Consider the following 26,747-nt stretch of genomic DNA (forward strand, 5'->3'; position numbering starts at 1 on the left):
TTTGCTGGATTTATAATGGTTCAGATTCTGAACTTCAGCTCTTCCATCCTGCAGGTTGATTTTGTCAGTGGCCAGAATTTGATAGAGCTATGGAAATTGATTTGTTGAGAAAGAAAATATGAATTAATAAATTAACCAGATTAATTTGAGAAATAGGTCTCCTATAAGTGATCAAGTCTTCTGGTTAGCATAACATATCCCTTTAGGACATCTGTATAAGAAGCTAAATTTTATCAGATTTGAATTACTAATTACCCCATGCTTAGTATTTTTTCTGATCAGTGCAGTTATACTAGAAGTCAATAACAACAAGATTACCAGACAATCCCTGTATGTTTGAAAATTAAGAAATATATTGCCAAGTAATCCATGGGTCAAAGAAGAAATTACAATGGAAGTAGAAAATCTTTGAAACTGGATAATTATGAAATGAATGATAAAGTACAAGAACGTTAAATTTTGTTGGACATAGCTGAAGCTATGCCCAGAGGGGAAATTTATATCTTTAAATGTGTATGTTAGGAAAGAAGAAAGGCTGAAAAATCAGTGATGCACACATCTTTCTCAAGACATTGGAAAAATAACAGCGAATTCAACCTAAGGAAAGAAGGAAATAATTGAGAGCGAAAATTAATCATGTGGGAAATACACAGGAGCAAGGTGCTCAGTAGTGTCAGAAATGGTTCTCAGAAAAGATCAGTAAGGCTATTCAAATCTTGCTGCAAATAAGCAAGAGAAAAAGAAAGAAGAAATAATGTCCAGAATGGAAGGAGGGACCTTGCTACGGATCCTACAGGTGTTGAAAACAATTCGTAGGTTAGGTTGCTTGATTGCTTGTGCATGCCGTTGCCTCATCCAGAGCCATGAAGTTTTACAACCTGTCTCTTCTAAGAGTTTTACAGTTTTAGTTGTTACATTTAAGTCTTTTCGTCATCAGTTTGATAGCTAAAAGTTTGATTTTATTTGTTACAGTCAAAATCTCAGCTCTGTGATTATTACACTTTTATAAAGTGAGAAGCCTCATCCTGCCTTTAGTGTTTAACTGGTTGTTTCTTAGCCTTTTTCCTGTTCAGTAATAGCAACTGGTGTCCACTAGGTGGGGGTGGTGGATAGCTGTGATGGTAGAATACTGCTGCTGTTGCTGGCTCTGTTTCTCTAAGGCTGATACAAAACTTTTATCATGTGAGCTTTTTGAGAAAAATTGCCTTTTACAAACTATTTGAACTGTAATTGTTACATCTGGCTACTTAGTGATTCCTTAGTGGTGCTAGTTTTATTTTTCTCCTTTGCTTAATACAACCTAGTTTAGTGCATACTGATGATGAGAGCAGTTGTTAGGAGATAGCATTTAAATTTAATTTTTAATATTTTGAAGGTTATTTTTGAAATATAAGACATGATTTGGCACACTGTACAATTTACCTTAGAATAACTGTCAGGTAAATGTTGACTCTCGGCAAAGCCTTGTGTTGGGCACCTTACAAGTACTTGTTTCAGGTGAGTGTGTAGATGATATCAGTTACCAGCCACAAAGACATTACAAACCATATTCTAAAACCCTTGAAAATGCAGTATACCTTTAATGAGGATTAGTCAAAATTTAAAATAAAAGGTGATATTTAATGGGCCAGTTGGTAAGATGTTTGGGGTATGGCATTCTAGAAGCGGGTGCACAATAAGCAAAAGCATAGAGATAATAAATTATGACCTTTGAGGGAACGGAAATGGTAAAATTTGGCTGTATATCTCAGGATGGTGGGAGAGAAGAGTAGGTAGGTGAGAGGACAAAGCTCTAGTGTGAAGAGTTTTGTTTTCAGTAGGTGGATGAGGGTGAGGGTGGATGATATTGATGACTCTGGTGGAGAGAAATATGCAACTGTGGCTGTATTAGGAAAATTTTCCTGGGAGCTGATTTCTGGGGTATATGATATAAGGAGACTGGTCAGAGAGCAAGACCCTTTGGGATGCTCTGAGTTAGATTGCTGAGTGAGGCAAAATTGTGTCATTGGATGAGATAAGTACATTTATCAGGAGAGCAAAAGAAATTACTCAGATGGCAAGCCAAGGATGGTCCACATCTTAAAAGTCATGGGAAAATAAGGAAAGTGTTTTAAAATGCAGGAGGTTGGCAATGGAAATCTTCTACAAAGAATAAAAGTGAGGCCTGAGACAAGCCATTTGGATTGGTCAGTAAGGAAATAATTGGTAACCTATGAGAGTGAAGTTTTAGTAACTTGCCAGTGAGAATAAGTTGTAGAGTGGGTGGAAGATCATCAGTTTCTCAGAATGTATGACAGGGAAAAGAAGATTGAGAATGCCACCCAGCAGGTGGCCTGGCTTTTGTCTTTCAAGATTTGGCTTTATAGTTTATTTCTGGGCAGAGCAAAAGTAAACTGAAACACATAATAGAGTTGAAACCTGGAAGGGATAGAAGAATTGATTTACGAAATGGGTTGAATGACTGGTTTTAGCAGAAAGAATATGTATTTCCTTAGAGATGAAAATAAATGAGAATTTTTAAAAATCGAGATATTCATTAGAAGAGGAAGACAAATCTTACTCAAAACATTTATTTAGATGAGTGGATATGTCGCATAGGTTTTCTTATCTTCATTCTTTTTGTTCATCTGACTTGAGAGTTTCAAATGTCCAGACTTTGAGTTCTCAGATTCCTCTGATTGGTCAAATCTGATGTTGAACCCTCTAGTGGAGTTTTCAATTCGGATATTCTATTCTTTAACTTTTTAAATTTTTGTTTGATTCTTTTTTATAGTTTCTGTCACTTTGTTGATATTCTGTTATTATTCACGCATCATTTTCCTAATTTTGTTTAGTTGTTTAATGTGTTCTTTTGTAGTGCATTGAGTCTCTTTAAAACCATTATTTTGGGGCACCTGGGTGCCTCAGTGGGTTAAGCATCTGACTTCGGTTTGGGTCATGATCCCAGGGTCCTAGGATTGAGCCCCGTGTTGGGCTCCTTGCTCAGTGCAGAGCCTGCTTCTCCCTCTCCCCTCTGCTCATGCTCTCTCTCTCACTCTTTCTCAAATAGATGAATAAAATCTTTTTAAAAAACCCATTTTAATTTCTGTATATCAGTTTCATATTCTGCAACTTTACTGAATTCATTTATTCTAAAAGTTTTTTGGTGCAGTGTTTAGGATTTTCTATATAGTAGCATGAATTCTGCAAATAATGATCGTTTCACTTCTTCTTTTCCATTTTGGATGCCTTTTATTTCCTTTTCTTGCCTAATTGCTGTGGCTAGGACTTCCAATACTGTGTTGAATAAAAATGGTGAAAGTGGGTATCTTTGTCTTGTTTCTGATCCTAGAGGAAAAACTTTCAGCTTTTCACCATTGAGTTCATATGATGTTAGCTGTGGGCTTGACATATATGGCCTTTATTATGTTGAGGTATGTTCCCTCTATACCACTCTATCAAGAGTTTTTATTCATAAGTGGATGTTGAACTTTGTCAAGTGGTTTTCTCTACATCTGTTGAGGTGATCATATGATTTTTGTCCTTCATTTTGTTGATGCGATATATCACTTCGATTGATTTTCTGGTGTTGAACCATCCTTGCATCCCTGGTATAAATCCCAGTTGATAGTGATGTTTGATCTTTTTAATGTATTGTTGAATTTGGTTTGATAATATTTGCTTGAGGATTTTTGCATCTATGTTGATCAAGGATATTGGCCTGTAATTTTTTTTTTCCCCTGGCACCCTTGTCTGGTTTTGGTATCTGGATAATGCTGGCCTTGTAAAATAAGTTTGGAAGAGTTCTTTCCTCTTATTTTTTTGGAAGAGTTTGAAAAGGATTGGTGTTAAATCTTGGAATGTTTGATAGAATTCACTAGTGAAACCATCTGGTCTGGGACTTCTGTTTGTAGGGGTTTTTAAGTTACTGATTCACTCCCCTTACTAGTAATCAGTCTGTTCAGATTCTCTGTTCATGATTCAGTTTTAGAAGGTTGTATGTTTCTAGGAATTTATCTGTTTCTTCTAGGTTGTACAGTCTGTTGGTGTTTAATTGTTCATAGTAGTTTCTTAACAATCATTTTTATTTCTGTGGTATGAGTTGTAACATCTCTTTCATTTTTGATTTTATTGATTTGATCTCTTTGTCTTTTTTCCTTGATGAGTTAATTTTGTTAATTTTTTTTTTTTTTAAGATTTTATTTATTTGGCAGAGAGAGAGAGAGAGAACAAACAGGGGGAGCAGCAGAGGGAAAGGGAGAAGCAGGCTTCCCACTGAGCAGGAAGCCCGACTTGGGGCTCAATCCCAGGACCCTGAGGTCATGGCCTGAGCTGAAGGCAGACACTCAATCCGCTGAGCCACCCAGGCACCCCAGTTTTGTTTGTTTTTTTTCAAATAACCAGCTCTTGGTTTTATTGATCTTTTCTATTGTCTTTTTAGTCTCTTTTTCATTTATTTTTGCTCTGATTTTTTGTTTGTTTTTAAAGACTTTATTTATTTGAGAGTGAGAGAGAGCATGAGCTGGGGGAGAGGCAGATGGAGGGGGAGAGGCAGATGGAGTGGGAGAGGCAGACTCCCTGCTGAGCAGGGAGCCTGATGTGGGGCTCGATCCCAGGACCCTGGGATCATGACCCAAGCCGAAGGCAGATGCCTAACCTACTGAGCCACCCAGGTGCCCCTATTTCTGCTCTGATTTTTGATATTTTTTTTCATTCTATTAACTTTGGGCTTCGTTTGTTCTTCTTTTTCTAGTTCCTTGAGGTGTAAAGTTAGGCTGTTTTTTTGAGATTTTTCTTGTTTCTTGAGGTAGGCATTTATCACTATGACCTTCCCTCTTAGAATTGCTTTTGCTGCATCCCACACATTTTGGTATGTTGATTCTTTTTTGTTTTGGACTTTTTAAATTTCTCTTTTGATTTTTTTGTTTTTGTTGTAGTTGACCCATTGGGTTCTCATTTAAAATGATTATTTTGGGGCACCTTGGTGGCTCAGTTGGTTAAGTGTCCAACTCTTGATCTCAGCTCAGGTCTCCATTTCAGGGTTATATACAAAAAAAGGATTTTTTTTATTTGTCAGGTAATTAATAAATCTTTTTTTTCTCTAGGGTCAGTTTTTGAGATTAATTTTATTCCTTTGGTTAGACCATTTTACTTTCTCTTTGTGTGTCTTGTTATTTTCTGCTGTGTTTTTCCTTTGAAATAACAGCTGCCTCTCCTGGTCTTCATGGTCTGACTTTGTACAGGGCAAGACTTTCACCAGTCAGCTCAGCTTGAGATTCTAGGCATCTCTCAAAGGTTTTCAGAGGATGCACCTTCTCTGCGCTTGTGTGTGAAGAGGTTTGCTGGTTTCTCGTTCGGGAGCTTGTAATATCTCGCTTTCTCTGTGTCTCTCTGCTTTACCACAAGTTCTGTCTTGTTGCAACAAGCCATTTAGCTCTCTTTTGATCTTTATGGTGCCCAGGCTTCCAAAGAATGCCGGTTCCCCATCAACACCGAGTCATTTGAGACAGAAACCTGTCCCTTCGGCAGCCGTCAGAAAAGCCAGAACATAGGTTGTACATTCCACTCGTCTTTCTCCCTGCCAGGGGAGAATCTGGGATCTGGGTGCTTTCTCCTGATCACGCCTAGTTGACCCAGCCTCTGTCTGTGGCATCACTGGTTCTCTGGTACTGCAACAGGTCGCTTAGATTTTGTTTGTTCTCATTGCCCACCACACACCGAAAATATAAGTGTTCCATCAGTGCTTTAGGTCAGGTGAGGCAAACAGCCCCCCTAATAATTTGGAATATCGGATGCACATTCAGTCGTCTGTTTTCAGCCCAAGGGAGAAGCTGCAAGCTGAGCTTTTCCTCCTGATCCTGCTAAGCTCTGCTGGCTTGAGAGAATTGCTATTGTGGTTGATAAGAAATGGCTTCTTTTACTGTTACAATGCAGCTGTTCTTGACTTTGAGCTTGCCTGAAGTACTGCAACGCCTTAGTTGGTTCCTAGAGTTCTCATGGAGACTTTCTAAATGGTATATTGGTGTTAAGTCAGTGTCTCTGTAGCAGAACAAGGTCTGGGGCCCCCTGTAATCTTACTTTGCTGATGTTACTTCCTATACATTATTTCCTTTATGGCCAAATAACATTCCATTAGTGGATATACTACCTTTTGTTTAGCCAATTGTAAGTTTATGAACACTTATAAATAATGCCATTATGATCATTTAGGTACAGGTTATAGTGTGGATGTATGGTTCCAATTCCATCGTGTTTATACATAGAAACTGAATTGCTGAGCCATGTTGGCAACTCTGTATTAAACATTTTCTGATACCACCACAGTGTTTCCCAAGGTAGCTATACCATTTTACAGTCCCATCAGTGTTGTATGGAGATATAAATTTCTCTACATTCTCATCAACACTTTTTATTTGCTGTCTTTTTGTATTAGCCATCCTGGTGGGTGTCAGGCAGTATCTTTGTGGTTTTGATTTGCATTTCCCTGTTAATGATCCCAAGTGTCTTCTCATATGCTTTTGGGCCATATGTTCTTTGGAGAAATGTTTCATTTGATCCTTTGCTTGTTTTTTGTTTTTTTTTAAGGATTTATTTATTTGAGAGAGAGAGAGAGCGCACATGTGGGAGGGGCGGCAAAGGGAAAAGGAGAGAGAAAATCTCCAGCAGACTTCATTTGAGTGCGGCGCCTGACGTGGGGCTTGATCCCATGACTCTCAGATAATGACATGAGCCAAAACTCAAGAGTCAGACTCTCAACTGAGCTCCCCAGGTGTCACCCCCCTTTGCTTGTATTTTAGTTAGACTATGTCTTTATTGTTGAATTGTGAGAGTTATGTATATATTCTCAGTTTGGACTAATTTTTACTTATAAAGCTGTGGTTGTTTCATCGGTTCTCTGTAGCGTATGATTATCTCTGGGAAGAATGTGGATTTACATCTCTAACCTTTAGTTATTTCTGCTACTGGGAAAATTGCCAAAGGCAATCATTGCCACAGTCTCTTTGTATCAAAATCAGCTGTAAAAAGAATGGTATTCTTTTTTCTTTACCTCCTAAAGCTGCCCAGCCTTTGAAGATAGATTTAGTATCCTAAAGGGCAGCTCTTACTAGTTAAGGGTCAGTGTATTCTATTTGTTGCTACATAGTGAGTTATGAAAAGACCCACTGGCCACCTCTTCACTTTTTCCTTGGCCATTTTGGAATACAGGTTAAGGACGCAGGCTTGATTTCTTCCTATTCACTTTCTCTCAAGATAGTAAGGTGAGCAGTTGGATGCTTGAAAAAGAACACAGGCTTGGGGCATCTGGCTGGCTCAGTCAGTAGAGCATGTGACTCTTATCTCTAGGTGGTGAGTTCGAGCCTTACGTTGGGTGTGGAGCCTACTTCAAATAAAAATTTAAAAACAAAACAAAACATAAGCATGTGGGCTTTCATGTTTAGTCAGTGCAGCTGGGATGATTTCTTGTTGAAATTGGCAATGAGGGACACCTGGATGGTGTCAGTTAAGCGTCTGCCATCGGCTCAGGTCATGATCCCGGGGTCTTGGGATCGAGTCCCACATCGGGCTCCTTGCTCAGTGGGAGCCTGCTTTTCCCTCTCCTTCCTCTGTCTGCCGCTCCCCCTGCTTATGTGTTCTCTCTCCCTCTCTGTCTGACAAATAAAATCTTAAAAAAAAAAAAAAAAGAATTGGCAATGAAAAGCCACTCTTACTTAGCTGATTTCACTTAAGTTTTTCTATTTTGCTATTTCTTGGGTTTCAAGGGGCTTACTTTATTAATTTAATTAATTTGAGCACTAGAGACAAATTTGCTAAGCTAAATTTAGACTACCACAGAAACACCTCATAACAAGTACTAAAATATAGATATAATACAACTATGATTCAAATCAGTAAGGATCATCCTATAAATTTGTATAAATTTACATGTATCTTTGGTAAGGAAATTTGAAATAAATATATCTAATATCATATTGCTTACACTGTTGTTAGGAGGGCTAAATTAACAGGTAGGACACCATTAAAAAATAATAAAAATAGTATTATTGGTAAAAGCTTGATGTAGCACTCTGTGAAGTGCTATAGGATACCACAGAAAGTGTATCTAGAGGAAGAAGAGTATATGGTAAAACTTTCATCAGGGACGTGAAGCATGACTTACACCTTGAAAAATGTATAGTACTTGTAAAGACTCACAGAGAAAGGGAGGAGAGGTTTTGGAAATGTGGTAGTGAAGAATATAGTGATCATGATTTGGATGGAATTGGAGACAAACAGGCAGGTGGGTGGGAGGGGAGTATTTTACTGCAGTGGACAATTGGATTTGCCAAGAGTAATGGATAATAGGCCTACACTATAGTAATTCTGAACACATGGCTGAACAACTTTCCCTTAATATAATAGATATGATATTCAATTATGAGAAAAAAAGTTTTGGGGGGGTGCTTATGAGCAAACCAAAAATTCTAAGTAGAAATTAAGTCTAAATAATAGTTTATTCATTTATTTTGTTAGCTTGACTAAAGTATTTTCTTTTTCCCTTTCAGAAGAATGGTTGAGACCGGTGATGAGAAAAGATAAGCAGGTGTTAGTGCATTGGGGGTTTTACCCAGACAGGTAATGTTGACATGTCCTGAGATCTGGTATAAAGATTTTTTTCAGTGCAAGTCAGAGTTATTTATATATAGTTTCATTTTCTGAATAGTGACAATTTTGTTTGCTTCAGTGCTTGATCTCACTTTTTGAGTCTTATTGATTTTTCTTATTGAAGTTATGGGATTCAATTCAAAGTCCCAAGGCTTTATTTATCTTAATAAACTGATACGTTTGCTGCATTTGCCAAAACACCCCTTCAATATGGTATTAGAGTGCTAATCTAGCTTTGTTTCCTTCAAGAAATGAATTTTTCTCCCTAGTATTTTATGAGTATTTAGTTTTATTTGTTTCTTTAAAAAATCTTCATGCCATACAATTAAGAATGAATTATTTTATGTCTAAAATTAAGTTTTTCTTCTTGGCAGAAATTTATTTCCCTATTGTCATTATTACTTTGAGATAATCATAATTCATACTGTGTTTCATTCTCTAAGTATAGATAAAGAATTTTATAAATATGAACTAGATGTTAGTGAAAATGGTGATCCTTTTTAAATTGATACTATACCTACATAGGACACTTAAAATAAGGATAACCTTCCATGAACTTTATCTTCTTAAACCTACAGTGGCGCTGTGGGGAAGATTCTGACCGTTGTGGTTTTTCATGTCAGAACAGTCTTCTTTTACCTCTACTTCTGTCCACTTTGAGCCTTCTCATATTACTGGAAGCAAATCTCAAACATAACATTTTAATAATATTTCAATATGTATTTCTAAAAAACAAGGCCTCCTTTAAAAAAAATAGTAAGTGTAATATTGTCAAATCTAAAAAACAGAATTCCTTTATATTATCTATCCAGTGTTGTCATATAAGTGACACGTATGATTAATTTATAGATCGATATTTATTGGAAGTAGAATTCAACCACATTTTGTGATTAATTGATATATCTCTGAACCCATTTTTCAGTGTCTAGGTTCTGTCTCTGTCTTCCCTACCCACCTGACCACATGCATTGTCTCATTTAAGAAACCAGGGTATTTGTCCCGTATGTGGGATTTTTTTTTTTTTTAATGACATCACTGTGGTATATTTGAACATGTTTCTCCATTCTCTGTATTTCGTTTAAATTGGTAGTAGGATCTAGAGTTAATCAGAGTCTATTTCAGTTTATGGAGGGAATAAGACTATTGCATAGATGTGTTCTTCATCTAATGATAAACCGTAATGTCTGCTTGTATGGTCTTTTTAAGTTAATCTATTTGAGTAACTTTATTTTACTTGTAAAGATACTTATTTATTTATTTACTTATCTTTTAAAAGATTTTATTTATTTATTTATTTAACAGGGGGAGAAAGAGAGAGAGAGAGAGAGAGAACATAAGCAGGCAGAGTGGCAGGGAGAGGGAGAAGCAGGGTCCCTGCTGACCAGGGAGCCCGACACGGGGCTTGATCCCAGGACTCAGGGATCATGACCTGAGCCCAAGGCAGACACTTAACCTAAGCCTGAGCCACCCAGGCATCTCAAGATTTCTGTTTGTTTGAAGATTTATTTATTTGAGCGAGAGAGAGAGAGAGAAAGAGTGGGGGGGGGGCGACAGACAAGGAGAATCTCAAGCAAACTCCACATTTGAGTGCAGAGCCTGACATCGGGCTCGATCTCATGACCTGAGATCATGACCTGAGCTGAAACCACCAAGTCAGTTGCTTAACCAACTGTGCCACCCAGGCACTCCTATAAAGATTTTTTTTTTCATATTTTAAAATTTGAATTCAGTTAATTAACATATACTGTATTATTGGTTTCAGAGGTAGAGGTCAGTGATTCATCAGTCTTTTATAATACCCAGTGCTCATTACATTACGTGCCCTCATTAATGTCTATCACCCAGTTACACCATCCCCCCACCTCCCTCCCTCCCAACAACCCTCAGTTTGTTTCCTATGATTAAGAGTCTCTTATGGTTTGTCTCCCTCCCTGATTTTATCTTGTTTTATTTTATCCTGTCTTCCCCTATGATCCTCTGTTTTGTTTCTTAAATTCCCCATATAAGTGAGATCATATAATTGTCTTTCTCTGATTGACGTATTTCGCTTAGCATAATACCAAGGTTTTTTTAAAAAGAAGATAAGTCTTTAGATATGTTCAGAATTTTAAGAGTATATGCACAGTTTTCATACAGGTTGAGTTAATTAGAACCAGACTGAATTAGCTTGAACCATAATTCATTACTTTAAATGAACTAACAGATTTTAAAATAATATTTAAATGAATGCTTTCTTAAAACATCTCTATTCTTGAGGCTTCAAGTAGTCCTTGGCGCTTTTAAGTAAACCTTTGAAACATTTAGGTGGAAACTCAAATTTATAATGACTAGCTTCGTAAGTACACATTTGAAATACATTTTATAATAACACGGTAAAAGTACGTTAGCCTGTTTGCTAACCTGTTCTTTATGGTTCAGATAAGATATAGTGGCTTGTCTTCTCAAGGCTTTGTTCACTTTTTCTTTATTAACTATATAGCAGTCACCCCAACCCCCTCATCTGTGAGGGACTCTAAATTTTAAAGACCCCCAGTGTACGCCTGAAACCACGCGTAGTACTGAACCTTCTATATACTATATTTTTTCCTGTACGTACATACCTGTGATAAAATTTAATTTTTAAATTGGGCACAGTAAGAGATGAACAGCAATAACTTATAATAATAAAATAGAACATTTGGAACAGTATAGTGTAAGAAAAGTTATGTGAATGTGGTCTCTCCTCTTAAAATACCTATTGTGCTGTACTCACCCTTCTTGTGATGACGACGATAAAATGCTTGTGTGATGATGAAGTGAGGTGAGTGGTACAGGCACTGTGATGTTGCGTTACGCTTCTGCGGTCAGAAGGAGGACCATCTGCTTTCAACCACGTTTGACCACGGATAACTGGAGGTGTGGAATGTGAAACCTGGGGTAAGGGGGGGACTGCTGGAGTTTGTGCCCTCACTTCTACTTCTGTGACATTTTGTACTCAAGACTTTTAGAGAATGTAAGGTTATCAGTTGCTAACTCACCATTGTTATCTTTACCTGGTATGATTAAACTTGGCACAGGATTTTTTTTTTCTCCAGCTCATGTTTTAAGTGTTCCTAGAAAACTTGCCAGGGTGCTATTAATAGACGTGTAGAGCTGTGCTTGTTCCAAATGCTTTTTGAACTGACTTCTGAGTAGTGGCTACAGGGAGCCAGTGCTTGTTACCATACTTGTATTTAATTTAGATATCCCTTGCTTTTACAATAATTTATTGGCCCATATAGTAGCGTTGACAGAGTTTCGATTTGGTAGATAAACTTATGCTTACCTCAAAATTGTGGAAGAGCAGGGGGAGTGATTCAAAGAGAGAACCCTTGAGCAAAGAGGTGTGAAGATATGGGGGGTGAGCCATATGGTATCTGGGTAACGAGGAGCCTCTATAAAGGGCTTTAAGTGGCCACTGCCTGGCATTTTTAAAGAACACCATGAGAGCCCATGTGGCTCGACTGAAACATGAGTGAGGGGAGAGTACTAGGAGACGGGGTCAGAGTGGCGGTCATAGGACGGGATCATGAGGTCTTGGCAATCCACCGTAAGGATTTTGGCTCTTTGAGTAAGGTAGGCGTTGTTGGAAGGTTTTGAATAGTGGTAATGTGGACAGATTTGATTTTCAAAAGGATCACTTTGGTTGCTTTGTGAAAAATGGACTCAGGGGCCTTGGGCAGAAGTAGAAGGGTGAGAAGTAGATAGATTCTGGGCATATTTCGAAGATGGAATGAACTGTAGAGGTTGTTAATGGTTGGATTATAGGATGTGGTTGAGATCGAAGTCAGGGATGTCTCCAGGGATTTTGGCCAGAACGATTGGAAAGATGGAGTTGGCATTTACTGAGATGGGGATGATTGGCTAGGGTATATTTTTGGGATCAGGATGGCATTGCATGTTGAATTTTGAGTGTGTTAGTTTTAAAGCCTTCTTGAACATATAAGGGGGAATGTGGCTTTGGCAGTTGAATTCATGAGTCCAACATTCAGAAAAGAGGGCAGGTGAGTATGTATTTGAAGCCATAGGGCTGCATGAGATCAAGAGAGTGGGTAGACAAGAAGAGGATTATTCACAAACCAAAGCTGGGACCTTCCAGTGTTGAAGAGGTTTGGGAGAAGAGGAGAAACTGGCCATGCAGGCTGGGGAAAGGCTGGTGGCTGGAAGAAACAGCAGATAATAGTGCTGTCTTGGAGGCAAAGTGAGGGAAATGCTTTGAGGAGAGAGTAATCTCCTCATTAAAATTCTGCGCACTGAGGCTTGAACTTTGGACTTAACAGTGTCAAGGTCACTATAGACCTCTATACAGAAGAATTTTCTTGTCAGAGTGGCAGAGACAAAAGTGTGTGAAATATTGCTATTACTTGATCCTAAGAGTATTTCTAAAATACAGTTTTACCTTTTTATAAAAGATCTTTTTAATGAATGAATTTGGGTTCTAACCTGTTTTTCCTTTTTTCATTTCCTTTGTAGCTATGACACTTGGGTCCATAGTAATGATGTTGATGCGGAAATTGAAGATCCACCAATTCCAGAAAAGCCATGGAAGGTGAGAGATCCTTTTTTAAAAAATTTATTCTTATATAACTTAGTTTTTCTCAGCTTTCTTCCATAACAGTGCTTCAAGAAAATACAGAGTGGGGATCTTCCTTTCTTGTCATTCTATTAAGCTGTCCATGACCACGAAGAACTCATTATCTAGGTCTTAGTGGAAATGTTTGCAGTGGAGTTTGAGGAGACCCCAGAGTCCAGTTCCATTGTGGTTTGGGGTGGTTGAGAGAGGAGCAGGAGGAGTGCAGTGAAACATTGGTGGTGTCATTTAGGAAGGCTGGAAGCCGTGCCTACACAGCTCTTATGATGAAACAGACTTATTTTATTAGTCATTTCTATTACAGTGGTAAGAATTCATACATCAACTCTTATTTTTCGACTTTAAATGTTGAAATAATTCTGAAAGTTGCATGAACAATATACAACAAAATGCTACTTCATGCTCTTCTTCCAGATTCCCCTGTCGTTAATAATTTCAGGATGTCAATCCTTGAAACAATATTAATACCTGATACAGAGCCCGTATTCCCTTTGCACCAATTGTCCCAATGATGTAGTAAGTTTTATACTAAGTCTCTTCCCTGATCCAGGATCCAGTTCAGGAGCCCACACTACATTTAGTTGTGAGATCTGTTTAGTCTACTCAAATGTGGGACTTTAAGCCTTTCTTTTTCTTCTGTGATTCTGGCATTTTTGAAATGTATAGGCTAGATTTTTATGTCTGTTAGAATGTCTTTTTTTCCCTAAAGGAATTTTTATTTAAAATATTTTATTTATTTATTTGTGTGAGAGAGAGCATGAGCAGGGGGAGCAGCAGAGGGAGAGGGAGAAGCAGACTCCCCGCGGAATAAGGAGCGGTGTGGGGCTTGATCCCAGGACCTTGGGATCGTAACCTGAACCGAAGGCAGACGTGTAATCCGACGGAGCCACCCAGGTCCCCCTAGAATGTCTTTGAATTTGAGTTTGTGTGGATATTTCCTCATTATTATATTTAAGCTATGCATTTTTGGCTGCAAACCTACATGAGTGATTTTGAGTAATTAGTCTTCAGTGCCTCACATCAGGAGGTGTGTATTTCAGTTTTTCCTGTTGTGGCTGATTGTTTGTTGAGGTACCGTCTGCCTGGTTTTCCCATTGTGGCATTACCATTTTTCTCGTTGAAATTAAAAATACCTTACACGAAATACTTTGAGATTATATGAATATCCTTTTCTTCATTAAATTTGTATCCCAAAGTGTGCTCACCCATTAATAATTCCTGCCAGGCTGAATTAGTTACTACTGGTGGTTTCCTCACTCTATCCATTCCATCTGTGGTTGTAATTGACATTTTGCAGGGGGAATGGGCTTTCCTTTCCCCCTGTACCTGTGCCTATAGTATCCGTGTGCACTGTGGAGCAGTGACACGATCGCCATTCTTCATTCTGATGAATTGTCCCCGTTTTGGCCAATGGGAACTCCTTTAAACTGCCTCCTGTGACTTTTTGGTATTATTTGATTCATTTTTGTATACTTTCTATTTCTGGGACAAAACGATGTTCCAAACCCTTTTTGTAATTCCATATCCGAGTCGTGGAATCAGTATTTCTGCAGGGAGCTCTGGTCCTGTCCATGAGCAGTGGTAATTATACACAGTTTTTATTGACTGCTTTATGTAGTATACTGAGCACTTAAATTGCATCAAAATATTAGATGGGAGACCTGATTCACCCTATTTCAAATTGCGTGACCTTCTGAAAGGCTTAGCCTTCGAGCTTCAGATTTCATCTGAGGAAAATGGAATTAACAAAAATTAGACTTCTTTGAAACCTTTTTATTTGGAAATAATTTCAAACTTAAATAACAAGAATAAAAATAGTAGGCAGCATACCTGTACACCCTTTATCCAGATTTGCCTCTTGTTTACATTTTACTCCCATTTTGATTTATCACTTCTACTCCATGTATTTTTATATATACATTTTTTATTCTTAACCTTTTGAGAAAAATGCATATACTTATGGCCTTTTCTCTAAAACATAAGTTTGTATTTCCTAAGAATAAGGGATTCTCATTCATAAGCACTTTGCAGTTATCAACTTTGGTAAAATTTCTAACATTGACCCAGTACGTTAATCTGCCGTCTGAGTCCAGTTTTGTCACGTGAGCCAATAATGTTTTTTGCAGCATTTTTTCTGTTACAGACTACTGTTGACTATCAGCTGTTGCATTCAGATGTCCTGTCTCTTCAGTTTCCTTTAATCTGAAACATTACCCAGTGCTTCCTTGGCTCTTCTGACATTTTTGAATTTGAAAGGAATGTTTCTTGTTTGGAATTTGTGATCTTTTTTCATGGTTCAGTCAGATTATGCATTCTAGTCAGAATATTGCGTACGTGATGTGTCCTCCTTAGGGCATCGTATTGGGAGGCATGCCGTGTCCATCTGCTCCTTGGTGGTGGTGCTGATCACCCAGCCACGGTGTGTTCTGTTGGCTCCACTGTATAGTTCCTTTTTTTTTCCACTTGCAATTTATAAGCAATCTGTAAGAGATTCTTTTAGGCCATACAGATATCCTCCTTCTCATCAAAATCCTCTATCTGTTGCCCAGATTTAGCATCCACTTGAAATTCTTGCCTGAACCAATCTTTTCTTTGATGATTGCACAGTGATAATTTTCCATTCCAGCCCTCCCTCTGTGTTTACCAGTTGGCTTTCAGAGTTGTATAAGCAAGAGTCCTTCCTTTCCCCTCATTTACTTTTTTATTCATCTCTTATCAGTGTGGGTTTATGGAGTTCTAATTTTTCAGGGGTCAGTAACTTACTGCCTAATTATTTTGGTGCTGAAATTGTTTCATATTTGTGTACACAGGGAAGGATTGTCTAGTCCCAAATTCCAGTGTACTCCCTTTGAAAAATTCTGTTGGATAATAGGAATATGTAGGCTAGGTCTATGGTTTCAGTATCTATATCTACATCTGTATCTATACAACATTCAGAGAACCCATCATTTTTAAAATTCTTACGCAAAAACACTAACAAAAAAGCAAGAGAAGTTGCCATGTAAAGGGCTTGGAAGAATCCTGAATCTGACTCTCACTTCTCCACTCCCCAACTGTGGCTATCCCTGAAAGGTCATCACAGAGCACCTGTGTACTCGACAGGGCGAGGTGATGGGTCTGATGATAGGTCTGTGTAAATGTCCTCTTTCATCATTCCTTAGAATTTTGTTGAATGCATAAACAGAGACATCCTTCATGCCTAGAGCAATGACTAGGCCTATTGCTTTGAATGGCCTAATGCTGTTGAATGTTTTTATCAGTGGTTTTCATCAGGATAAAGATGACACAGTTAATGAAATAAGCCAAACGGAGAAAGATAAATCCTGCATGATACTGCTTGTATGTGGAATCTTTAAGAAAGGAAAAAAACCCCTAGAAACAGTAGAGAAATGGTTGCCAGTGAGGAGGGGTAGGCGGAGTAAGAAGTTGGTAAAAGGGCACCAACTTGCAGTTGGGAGAAGAATTGTCTGAAGATCTAATGTGAAAAACATGGTGACTAGAATTGATGACACTGCATTGTATAATTGGAATTTGCTAAGAGAACAGAACTTAAATGTTCTCATACATAAAAAAGTACGTACGGTGATGGATGTGCTAATTAATTAGATGAGGGGATCCTATCTCAGTGTGTATACATATCATATCATCATGATGTATATACTTCGAATATCTTACAGTTTTATTTTTCAGTGATACCTAGATAAAGCTGAAATAAAGACAAATGACATGATTATCAAATTTCAGGGTCAGTTATTAAAACCTCAGTCTTTGCAAAACCAGTGATGCTTTCTTACTATATGCTGTAACATGGAATAAAAGTTAGAAATGGTTAAGTGGCCATTCACAGGTCTTTAATAGTCTCATGGTTGGGTTTCTTATTTTTATTTTTTTAGATTTTGTTTATTAGAGAGAGAGAAAGCGTGTGTGTGCTCGAGAGAGCAAGCGGGGGCTGGGGGGTGGTGGTGAAGGGACAAGCAGACACTGCACTGAGCTCCGGAGCCTGACACAGGGCTCGATTCCAGGACCCCAAGATGATGACCTGAGCTAAAACCAAGAGTCTGAAGTTCAACCAAGTGAGCCACCCAGGCGCCCTTATAGTATTACGTTTTTAAACTTTTATGCAGTTGCAACTTTGAGTTGAGAGTAATTAAATACACTTCTTTAATTTCGAATACTTTAAAAACTGTAATGATTTACTATTTATATAGATACACATGCTTGAATGTCATTTTAGGTTCATGCAAAATGGATTTTGGACACTGATGTTTTCAATGAATGGATGAATGAGGAGGATTATGAGGTGGATGAGAACAGGAAGCCCGTGAGCTTTCGTCAGCGGATTTCAACAAAGAATGAAGAGGTATTTGGTTTGGCACCATTTTTCTCCACTTGATGTTTCTTCTTTCTGGGCCTCGCTGTTGTCAAATCTTCATGAATAAGCTCTGACATACAGTCCAAGGTGCATCACTTGTCAGGTATATAGGAAAGTTAACCAAATGGCCGTACAACCGTCTCAAGAGCTCGCATTCCCAAAGAAGGGGCATGCCAGTCTCAAAGTGGCGTAAGCAGTGTGGCAGCGGTGCAGCTGATTTTGTTTTCTAGGTCTGATTTCGATTTTGTGAACCAAATATTATTATGGGATAATGTAATTTAGTTGTTGGTTTTTCAAGGGAAAACTAATTTTGTCTTAATATTCTTTAATAGCTTTGTTACTGTACACACAGTAGTTAGTACATAGTATAGGTCTTAAAGGTAGAGTTCAGCCCTTTTTTAAGGCATTTATTACTCATTAATCCTTCGAGAAGCCCAACCACCAAAAGTTTTAACCATGGTTCTTAAGAAGCCACAACCTGCGAGGTAGGTGTGTCACCCAGAGGGAGGGGAGTCTAAGAGGGCTTAGATGTGTTGGTGTCTGCTGGTGACTGCTTAGGTAAGATTCTCATTCCCTTTCACTGGGGACACATCAGGTTTTTGCTTTTTGTTTTGTATTGTAGTTGTTTGAAAAATTTCTGAGACAGAAATACTTTTAATTGTTCACTTAGAATGTACCATTCTTTCATATCTGTTTTCAGCCCTGAAACTTTCTTACTAAAACTCTTTGGCACACAATGTGTATTTTTTATTTTTAAGAAAAATATTTTAAAACTGGGTCTTTTTTCGTATCCTTTCATTTTTAATTTGTCCTTATTTGCTGTGGAATTTGACTTAAATTTTATTTTTTATTCAGCCTCCCCACCCCATATGCTTACATATTTGCTTTCCCTTAATGCATTTCCAGCCAGTCTTTTTTGTCATTAGGAATATTCTGACTTCTACATCACATTATTACAGAGGCCTGTCCGTAGCCATCTCTCTTCAGATTTAGATGGCTTATGTATTAATTTATTCACTTATTTTTAGGGTGATTCTATAAAAATGCATTTAATATCTCTCTTTACAAGTTTAACTTTAGATTTACTGTGCAGTGTGTACAGTTTAGATTTTCTTTAAAACTTCTTGTGTAGGCCTGTAAGAAGACTTAGATTTCCAATTTGATGCTACCGGGCTTCTGAAAGGAAATAGTTGTAAGGAGTATGAGGTTACCAGAGATAGTGAATGTTTAATCTCTGACTTTTTTTTTTTTTTTTTTTTGGCACCTCAGGTACAATACTTTGGATCATCTTAGGTGTTAGTTCTTTATTGTCTATTTTATTAAATCCATAATTATCACCTACAGGTTGACTTTCGTATTTTGATGTGTATCCTGCGACTGCTGAACTCATTAGCTCTGATCGGTTTTTGGTAGATGCCTTAGGTCATCTATATATAAGGTCATGCCATCTGCAAATAGGGATATTTGTACTTCTGTCAGATTGACTTTTAAATCATAAATTGCAATGTTATTTAACATCTTTTGTGTCATAAAGTTTTCTCCTATTCCTTTTACTGATGTGTCAGGGCTAGTTCCTGATACACTTTCACAAGGTCATTCAGCCATTGTTTGTAGTTTTCATTAATTACGTTGCATATGTTTCGTATTTTCCAGTAGTTGTTGAAAATGCTTTTCCCATCTGGAAGCAGAAGATGAACAGGAACAGTTTTTGTTGTGCAGGATTTGGGCATGTCTGTTTTGTAGCTTATTTCCATTAATATTTCCATTGGTGGTTCATTGCCCGTAAGGTCAGAGAGTCTTGACTGGTGGTGATAGAGGATACTCTAGTGGTATTGGTATTGTCTTTGTGAAACTCACCTTTGGACAAAGGTTTGTAGAAACTGAGGAGTCAGAAAAGCTGGCTGATATTTATTTCCATTTACTTGTTCCTAGCCAGTCAGAAGTCCAGAGAGAAGAGATAGGAAAGCATCAGCTAATGCTCGAAAGAGGAAACATTCGCCTTCCCCTCCGCCTCCTACACCCACAGAATCCCGGAAGAAGAGTGGAAAGAAAGGGTAAGAACTGCAGCATGATTCAGATGCATTAAAACAAACTGCAGAGGGCATTCCAGATTTTACATTTATACCGGAAGTTTTGCTCAAAGGAGGTTGTCTTACTTTGACTTGGTAGATGTCTTTGCTCTGGTAGCTCATCTTGTCAGATGTTATCTGATGGCCATCTTCTGTTGTTTTTATGCTAAGGCACCTTATGTACAATCTTTTCTTAAATTGATGTGTATAATGAAATAATCACAATAAATCTGGTTAACATCCAACACCAGACATAGTTATAATTTTTTTTCTTGTGATGAGAACTTTTAAGATCTACTCTCTTAGTGACTTTCAGATGCACAATACTGTGTTAACTACAGGCGCTGTGCTGTATATTACACCCCTAGGGTTTGTTTATTTCGTAACGGTAAGTTTATACCTTTCACCAGCTTTCCCATTCTCCCCCGCCCCCTACCTTTGGCATCCACCAGTGTGTTCCCTCTATCTATGAATTTGTGTTTTTTGTTTTGTTTTGTTTTTTAGATCACATATATGAGAGATTATCTGGTATTATTTTTCTCTGAGTTATTCCACTTAGCAAAATGGCCTCATGGTCTATTCATGTTGTCCCAAGTAGCAGAATTTCCTTCTTTTTTTTTTTTTATGGCTGAGTAATATTCCATCACACACAGACACACACACGCATACCACATTTAACTTTGTATTCCACAGAAAACTCAACTGATATCTAATCTGTATTTAAAATATAGCCAGTCCAATTCCATGATCAAAATATGAGAGAAACTGTTTTTCCTGTCTCTGGCCTAGCCACGGGAAGGGGATGAATCTTTGCCTTCTGGATTGGAGCTTTGGCTCACAGGTTAGTGAGAGTAGAAACCATGTACAGAATCTTAAAACTGAAAGGGATCTTTGAAGTAGCATAAGCATCTTTATCTTAAGAAATAGAGATTGAGGTTCAGGATAGGGAGGTGACTTTTCCAAGGTCACACAGAGATTTTTGCTTAGAGTCAAGATTCAAAGCTGGACTCTGCTTCCCGTTAAGTGTATCCTTTCAAGTAAGTTCTGTCACCTTCACCAAGGTCTGAGGGTGAATTATTTGGCTCTTCATCTTTGTTTTCCTCTTCCCTTATTTTTCTTTCCTGTTTCTTCATCTCCTTTATAAGATGGCCATCTGATGTTGTATTTATACCAGGGCACCCTGAATACAGTTTTTTCTGTGTCTAATTGTATATTGAGCAGTGTGGCTGGTAAGGAATTTAAGAAATTATATTCACTATAGTTAGTGTCTCTTTCTCTGATTTTACCACCTGTCCCATTTGTGATCAGAATGGCTCCCTAGAGGAAATGAACCTGTGTCTCTTACATGTTCAGCAGAGTGCCTTGTTCAGGGCATCACATTTGTACTTTAGTGAATCTTGCTTGAGTGGGGATTCCGGTGTCTATTGAATAAGTTGTTGTGGGGATCAAGTGAGACTTTAAAGCTCCTGAGCAGAAATTTGTTAAATTTCTGGCTGTTGACTGGACTGTAAAGATCTACTTGTCATCTTCTCTCAGTTAGCTTCCTTTTATTGAGTTTTTCCTATAGCCAAATGAGCATTTTTATGCCCAGAATATGCCTTGAATCATGTTATTTCTTGAAGGGTAGGGTTATCCGTGTACAGAAACTGTTAGGGAAGTTAAAAAAGACTCCTAGTTTTATAAATAATACTAAAGAGCCAGTCATAGTCATAAAAGGATGTTGTTATTTTGTCAAGTCACATGTATTATGATATAAAAAACCCACAAAAGTAGATTTTTTTCCCGTGATTAGTGAGAGTAAGTAACCATATTTCTTTTTTCTTTTCTTTTTTTTTTTTTTTTTTAAAGATTTTATTTATTTATTTGACAGAGAGGGAAACAGCCAGTGAGAGAGGGAACACAGGCAGGGGGAGTGGGAGAGGAAGAAGCAGACTCCCAGTGGGGGAGCCTGATGTGGGGCTCGATCCCAGAACGCTGGGATCATGCCCTGAGCCAAAGGCAGACGCTTAACAGCTGAGCCACCCAGGCGCCCCAGTAACCGTATTTCTTAAATCTCTAATCTGAGTCTTACGATTGATGCGCAGAGAATTCAGAGCTTCTTGATATCCCTGTGAAGAAAGTCATACAACTTTTCCAAGTGTTCCTGGGCCTGAAATCAATGCACCCTTCTTCCCACTGAGGGGCTGAGATGCAGCGCCAGGACACTCGTGGTCCCCAAACCAAGCTGTGATATCCTGGAGGCTCACAGTCATGGCACTGAGCCTCTACTCTGAGTATAAAACCTACCAAATTGAGTTTCCGAAAATACATGTATTCATGTCCTTGAACTGATTACATCTGTGTTCTAATGAGCAGTCTTTCAGGTTTCGTGTTAAGTTTCCTTTAATGAAAAGACATTGACATCTGTTTTCCTAACTCTTGTTTTATTGACCTTCCCTGCATTTTTTCTTCCTTTTTTAAGTATTTTGTCTCCCTAACACCTACAGGCTTTTGAAAAATTGTCATGCAGTTTTTATTTTAAAATTTTAAAAATATTTTTACCTGTATACCTGATTCTAACCTATGCCAGTATGTGGTCCGTCACAGAAGAGAACTCTGCTCACTCTCTCAGCAGTGTGAGGACTCAGGCTGGCCCACTAGGTATTTCTGTCAGCTCTTTTTCCACTCCTCACTGGTTTGTGTTCTGGGTTCTTGCCTGTTCCTTCCCAGAACAGGTTATCTCTTTTCTTACGCCTTTATGCCTGTACTCCTTATCCTGAAACATTGCCTACTTTTGGTGAAGTGTTAGAGCCCCCAAGGTTTAGCTTAGGGTAACCTTCAGTCTTGATGAAGTCTTATTTTCTTGGTACACTTCCTGTTATATGAGGTAGATGGTAATTCCTGTGTACCCCGTAATTCCTCAAGATAAGGAGTTCTTCCATTCTTGTTTGAACGCTAATCTGCTTCTGAAATGTGTTAGTTCAAAAATAAACTAAAGAAAGAGCAATGGCAGTTTTTACACACACACACACACACACACACACACACACACACTCACACAGTACCATCCTAAGTGATTTTACTCTGCAGTTTTTGGTATTTGGATGACACAAAGAGCGAGGAAAATACGGTTGTACATATCTTTGAGAAAATTTCTTATGTAAGTGATTGTTTATGTGAGATAAAATATGTGCCATATTTACTTAGCAGATAATCTTTTATTACATAATTGAAGCCCCCTTTAGGATACTGTCTGCAATTTGTATGGTAAGATTTCTGGGCCCATTTCTTACTTCCAGTAACCCGTATTTTCCTTCTGGCTGGTTAGATGTAATTTGGGAATGTACCTAATTTGTTTGATTTTTATTTGTCTTTTAAAGCGATTCTGAGCATAGATTCTAACAATGAGGGTAAAGCCTCTGAAATTGTCTGCTCTGAGTAGCTATAGTCAGCCATATTTATATTTATATTTATATTTATATTTATATTTATATTTATATTTATATTTATATGCATTGTATGTTTTAGCCAAGCTAGTCTTTATGGGAAGCGCAGAAGTCAGAAAGAGGAAGATGAGCAAGAAGATCTTACCAAGGACATGGAAGACCCAACACCGGTACCCAACATAGAGGAAGTGGTGCTTCCAAAAAATGGTTTGTATTCTTCTGCCTAGACTGTGAGATGCGATCTAATCACTCTTAGCAATGCCATAGGATGAATCCTTTCTTGCTCTGTGCCCCCAGTTCCCAACTTTCAAGGTGAAGATATTTATGAAATTACCTCTTTTCCTAATCTTTTGGTGTACTTTTGCTGCTTATTGAGAAAAACACTGTGACCAAAAAGTTCTCTAATGGGGTGCCTGGCTGGGTCAGTTGGTAGAGCATGTGATTCTTGATCTCAGGGTTGTGGTTCAAGCCCCACATTGGGCATAGAGCCTATTCAAAAAAAAAAAAAAAGAAAGAAAAGAAAGAAAGAAAAATTTTTAAAAAAATTCTCTAAATTGAGCAGTGCTTTGAAATAAATGGTTTTTAAATCCCAATAGAATCAATATACAGGTGAGAAGGTGGCAGTACATTTTAACCTATTTAAGTCAGTTTTTGGGAGAAGAATATTAGACCGTTTTAACTATATTTGTATATTTGTCTATTTTTTTCCTTGATTCCTGTGAATGTTTTTTTCTTTTATGTATTTTCTTCATGTATTTGAAGCTCTGCTATTTAAGGGCATAATACACTTAGGGTCATCATGTCCTCCTGATGAACTGACTCTTATGTCTTGTGTGTCTACATGCCATAGTAGTGCTTGTCTTTAAGGCCAGGTTCTCTGATGATAATAAAGCTTCATCACAGCACACCCATTTCTTTATTTCTACAATTTTTGTTTATAATTTTTTTTTAAAGATTTTATTTATTCATTTGACAGAGATAGAGACAGCCAGCAAGAGAGGGAACACAAGCAGGGGGGGTGGGAGAGGAAGAAGCAGGCTCATAGCAGAGGATTCTGATGTGGGGCTCGATCCCAGAACGCCGGGATCACGCCCTGAGCCAAAGGCAGGCGCTTAACCGCTGTGCCACCCAGGCGCCCCTATTTCTACACTTTTTTAATTAGTCTCCGCTACTTGACTTTAGTAGTTTTGTAAATTACACAAGCTTTGTTCTTACATGTTAGATTTACGAGTTACATCTCTCTTGCATCCTGTTATTTCATTTTGATTATGTAAAGCATGTCGATTTTAAACAGCATATTGTTGAGCTTTGCCTCCCTCCCCCCACCCCAATACACATTTTTTGTTTTTAGTCGGGAGTATGTGGTCCACTGAAATGTAACAGAATTATTATTGATGTCGTTGGGCTTAAGTCTGCCATTATGATATTTTTTTCCTATTTGTTCTTCTCTTATGTCTTCCCTTCTTTCGCTTTAATGCACTACTTTTACTGTTCTATTCTGGCTTCTGTGTTTGCTTTTCTTCTTCCTTTTTTTCTTTTTTCTTTTTGAAGATTTTATTTACTTGAGAGGGAGAGCGCAAGAGTGCATGAGCAGGGGTGGGGAAGGGCAGAAGGAGAGGGAGAAGCAAAAGCAGGCTTTTCCACTGAGCAGGGGGCCCGAGGCAGGGCTCGATCTGGGGACCCCGGGATCATGACCTGAGCTGAAGGCAGATACTTAAACGACTGAGCCACCCAGGTGCCCCTGCTTTTCTTTTATTTTAGAACTTCTGTGACTTCCTTTTTTATATCGCATAGTTCTAATTGAGATATTCTTCACATAGCATAAAATTCACCGGTTAAAGTGTATTTTAATCACTCCAGTGGTTTTTTTTTTTTTTAGTGTATTCATCATGTTGTACAATCACCACCTCTTAATTCTAGAACATTTCCATCCCCCTGAAAAGAAACCCCTTACTTACTGGGGGTTAGTGTAAGTTATCTACTTCCTCCCATATCCTGGCAACCACTATTCTGTTTTCTTTTATATCGATTTTCATATTCTCTTTTTGATTTTTACCTTTTTTTTCTTAGTGGTTGCTGTAGGGATTACAATATGCATCTTCCAATTGTTTGGGTTTTTTTTTTTCTTTTTAAAGATTTATTTATTTATTTTAGAGAGAGAGTGCGAGCGTGTGGGGGAAAGGCAGAGGGAGAAGGAGAGAGAGAATCTCCAGCAGACTCGGTGCTAAGCGTGGAGCCCGTTGGGTGGCTTGATCATAAAAGTCAGATGATTCGCTGACTAAGCCACACGGGCGCCTCTCGGTTTTTGTTTTTTAAAGATTTTATTTTTAATCTCTATACCCAGTGTGGGGCTTGAACTTAAAACCCCAAGATCAAGAGTCGCATGCTCTACTGACTGAGCTAGCCAAGCATCCCCTAATATTTTATTTTATTTTATTTTATTTTATTTTAAGTTTATTTATTTAAGTAATCTCTATACCATTTTGGGACTCGAACTCACAACCGTGAGATCAAGAGTTGCATGCTCTTCTGACTGAGCCACACAGGTGCCCCTCAAATATTTAAGTAAAAGAGCTATGTAGGTGATGGTAGTCCTAACACATAACTAACTGAGCTGTAAAAGCTGTAATAATGGATATAGTAAGATTTGGGCACAGGAATGGCTGAATCCATCAGTAGAGTAGAATGTTTGGTTCATTCTAGGTCCATGTTTGTTTATCAATTTAATTTATTATGAATTTGGCAGTGCCAATTTGTGGGAAAAGACCAAACTGTTCCATAAATACTTCTGGAAAACATTTAGTACTGTTCTTTGTGTCATAAATAAGAATTTAAGCTTCGGGTGGAATAAAGTGCCAAATTAAAAAAAAAAATGTAAAAGTAAACGTCCAAATATTAATGTACTTTTAAGCAAGTGTTATTAGCCTTGGGAGAAATATTTATTAGCCATTTAACAAAGAATTAGAACTCTAAATTTGTATAAAGATTCTTACACTCTATAGAATAAGAGACAAAGTATTTTGTACTGGTAATTTTATCAAACTTCGGGGCCAGTAAATGTGTGAAAAGATGTTCAACTTCATTTAACTATATATAAATTATTAAAGGAACATTTTTCATCCGTTTGATTTTCAGAACTCAGAAAGTAGATGATTCCCAAAGTACTGATGCTTTGAGAAAGTGGGTACTCTCAAATGCTGTTGGTGGAAGTGTAAATTGATGAAGACACTTAACACAATTTGGCCAAATCTGTTCAGTTTTAAAATGTGTACATCTAGTAACAGTTTTAATTTCAGAGCTCTCATTTTAAGTAAGTATATGCGTGCTTATAGGTGAATATAAGAGAATGTGGATTACGTTGCAGTAAAAAATTGCAGATAAACAAAGTTGCCATTAATATAGGACTAGTAACCTTATGACCCACCCATCGACACAGTGGGTTTATTGAAAATGAAAGAGATGTAATTTAACTAAAAACACGTAACATGGAAAGGTCATATAGGCACACTGTTGAATGAGAAAAGTAGAATGCTAAGCACAGTATGGATAACATTTCTGTAAGATTTAAAAGCTAGGTCTTGAAGCCTACATAGGCATGTAAAAGGTACTCGTTCTCCCGCAACTTATCTACGTGAACAGCACAAAAATGG

General features: G+C 37.8%; 1 protein-coding gene across 4 annotated transcripts in view; it reads left to right on the forward strand.

Annotated features, from left to right (window-relative positions):
- SMARCC1 (SWI/SNF related BAF chromatin remodeling complex subunit C1) overlaps positions 1-26,747 on the forward strand; it is a 169,530-nt gene that overhangs the window by 41,694 nt on the left and 101,089 nt on the right. For all 4 annotated transcript variants that reach the window (XM_087867088.1, XM_087867090.1, XM_045778834.2 and 1 more), the window contains 5 exons: positions 8,523-8,592; positions 13,114-13,189; positions 17,466-17,591; positions 19,536-19,657; positions 23,180-23,304. In XM_087867088.1, the coding sequence (XP_087723214.1) occupies positions 8,523-8,592; positions 13,114-13,189; positions 17,466-17,591; positions 19,536-19,657; positions 23,180-23,304 (519 nt within the window). The remainder of the gene's footprint in view (positions 1-8,522; positions 8,593-13,113; positions 13,190-17,465; positions 17,592-19,535; positions 19,658-23,179; positions 23,305-26,747) is intronic.

Source organism: Ursus americanus, chromosome 14, assembly GCF_024610735.1.
Source record: "Ursus americanus isolate L20-20 chromosome 14, mUrsAme1.1.p, whole genome shotgun sequence".
Lineage (NCBI taxonomy): Eukaryota > Metazoa > Chordata > Mammalia > Carnivora > Ursidae > Ursus > Ursus americanus.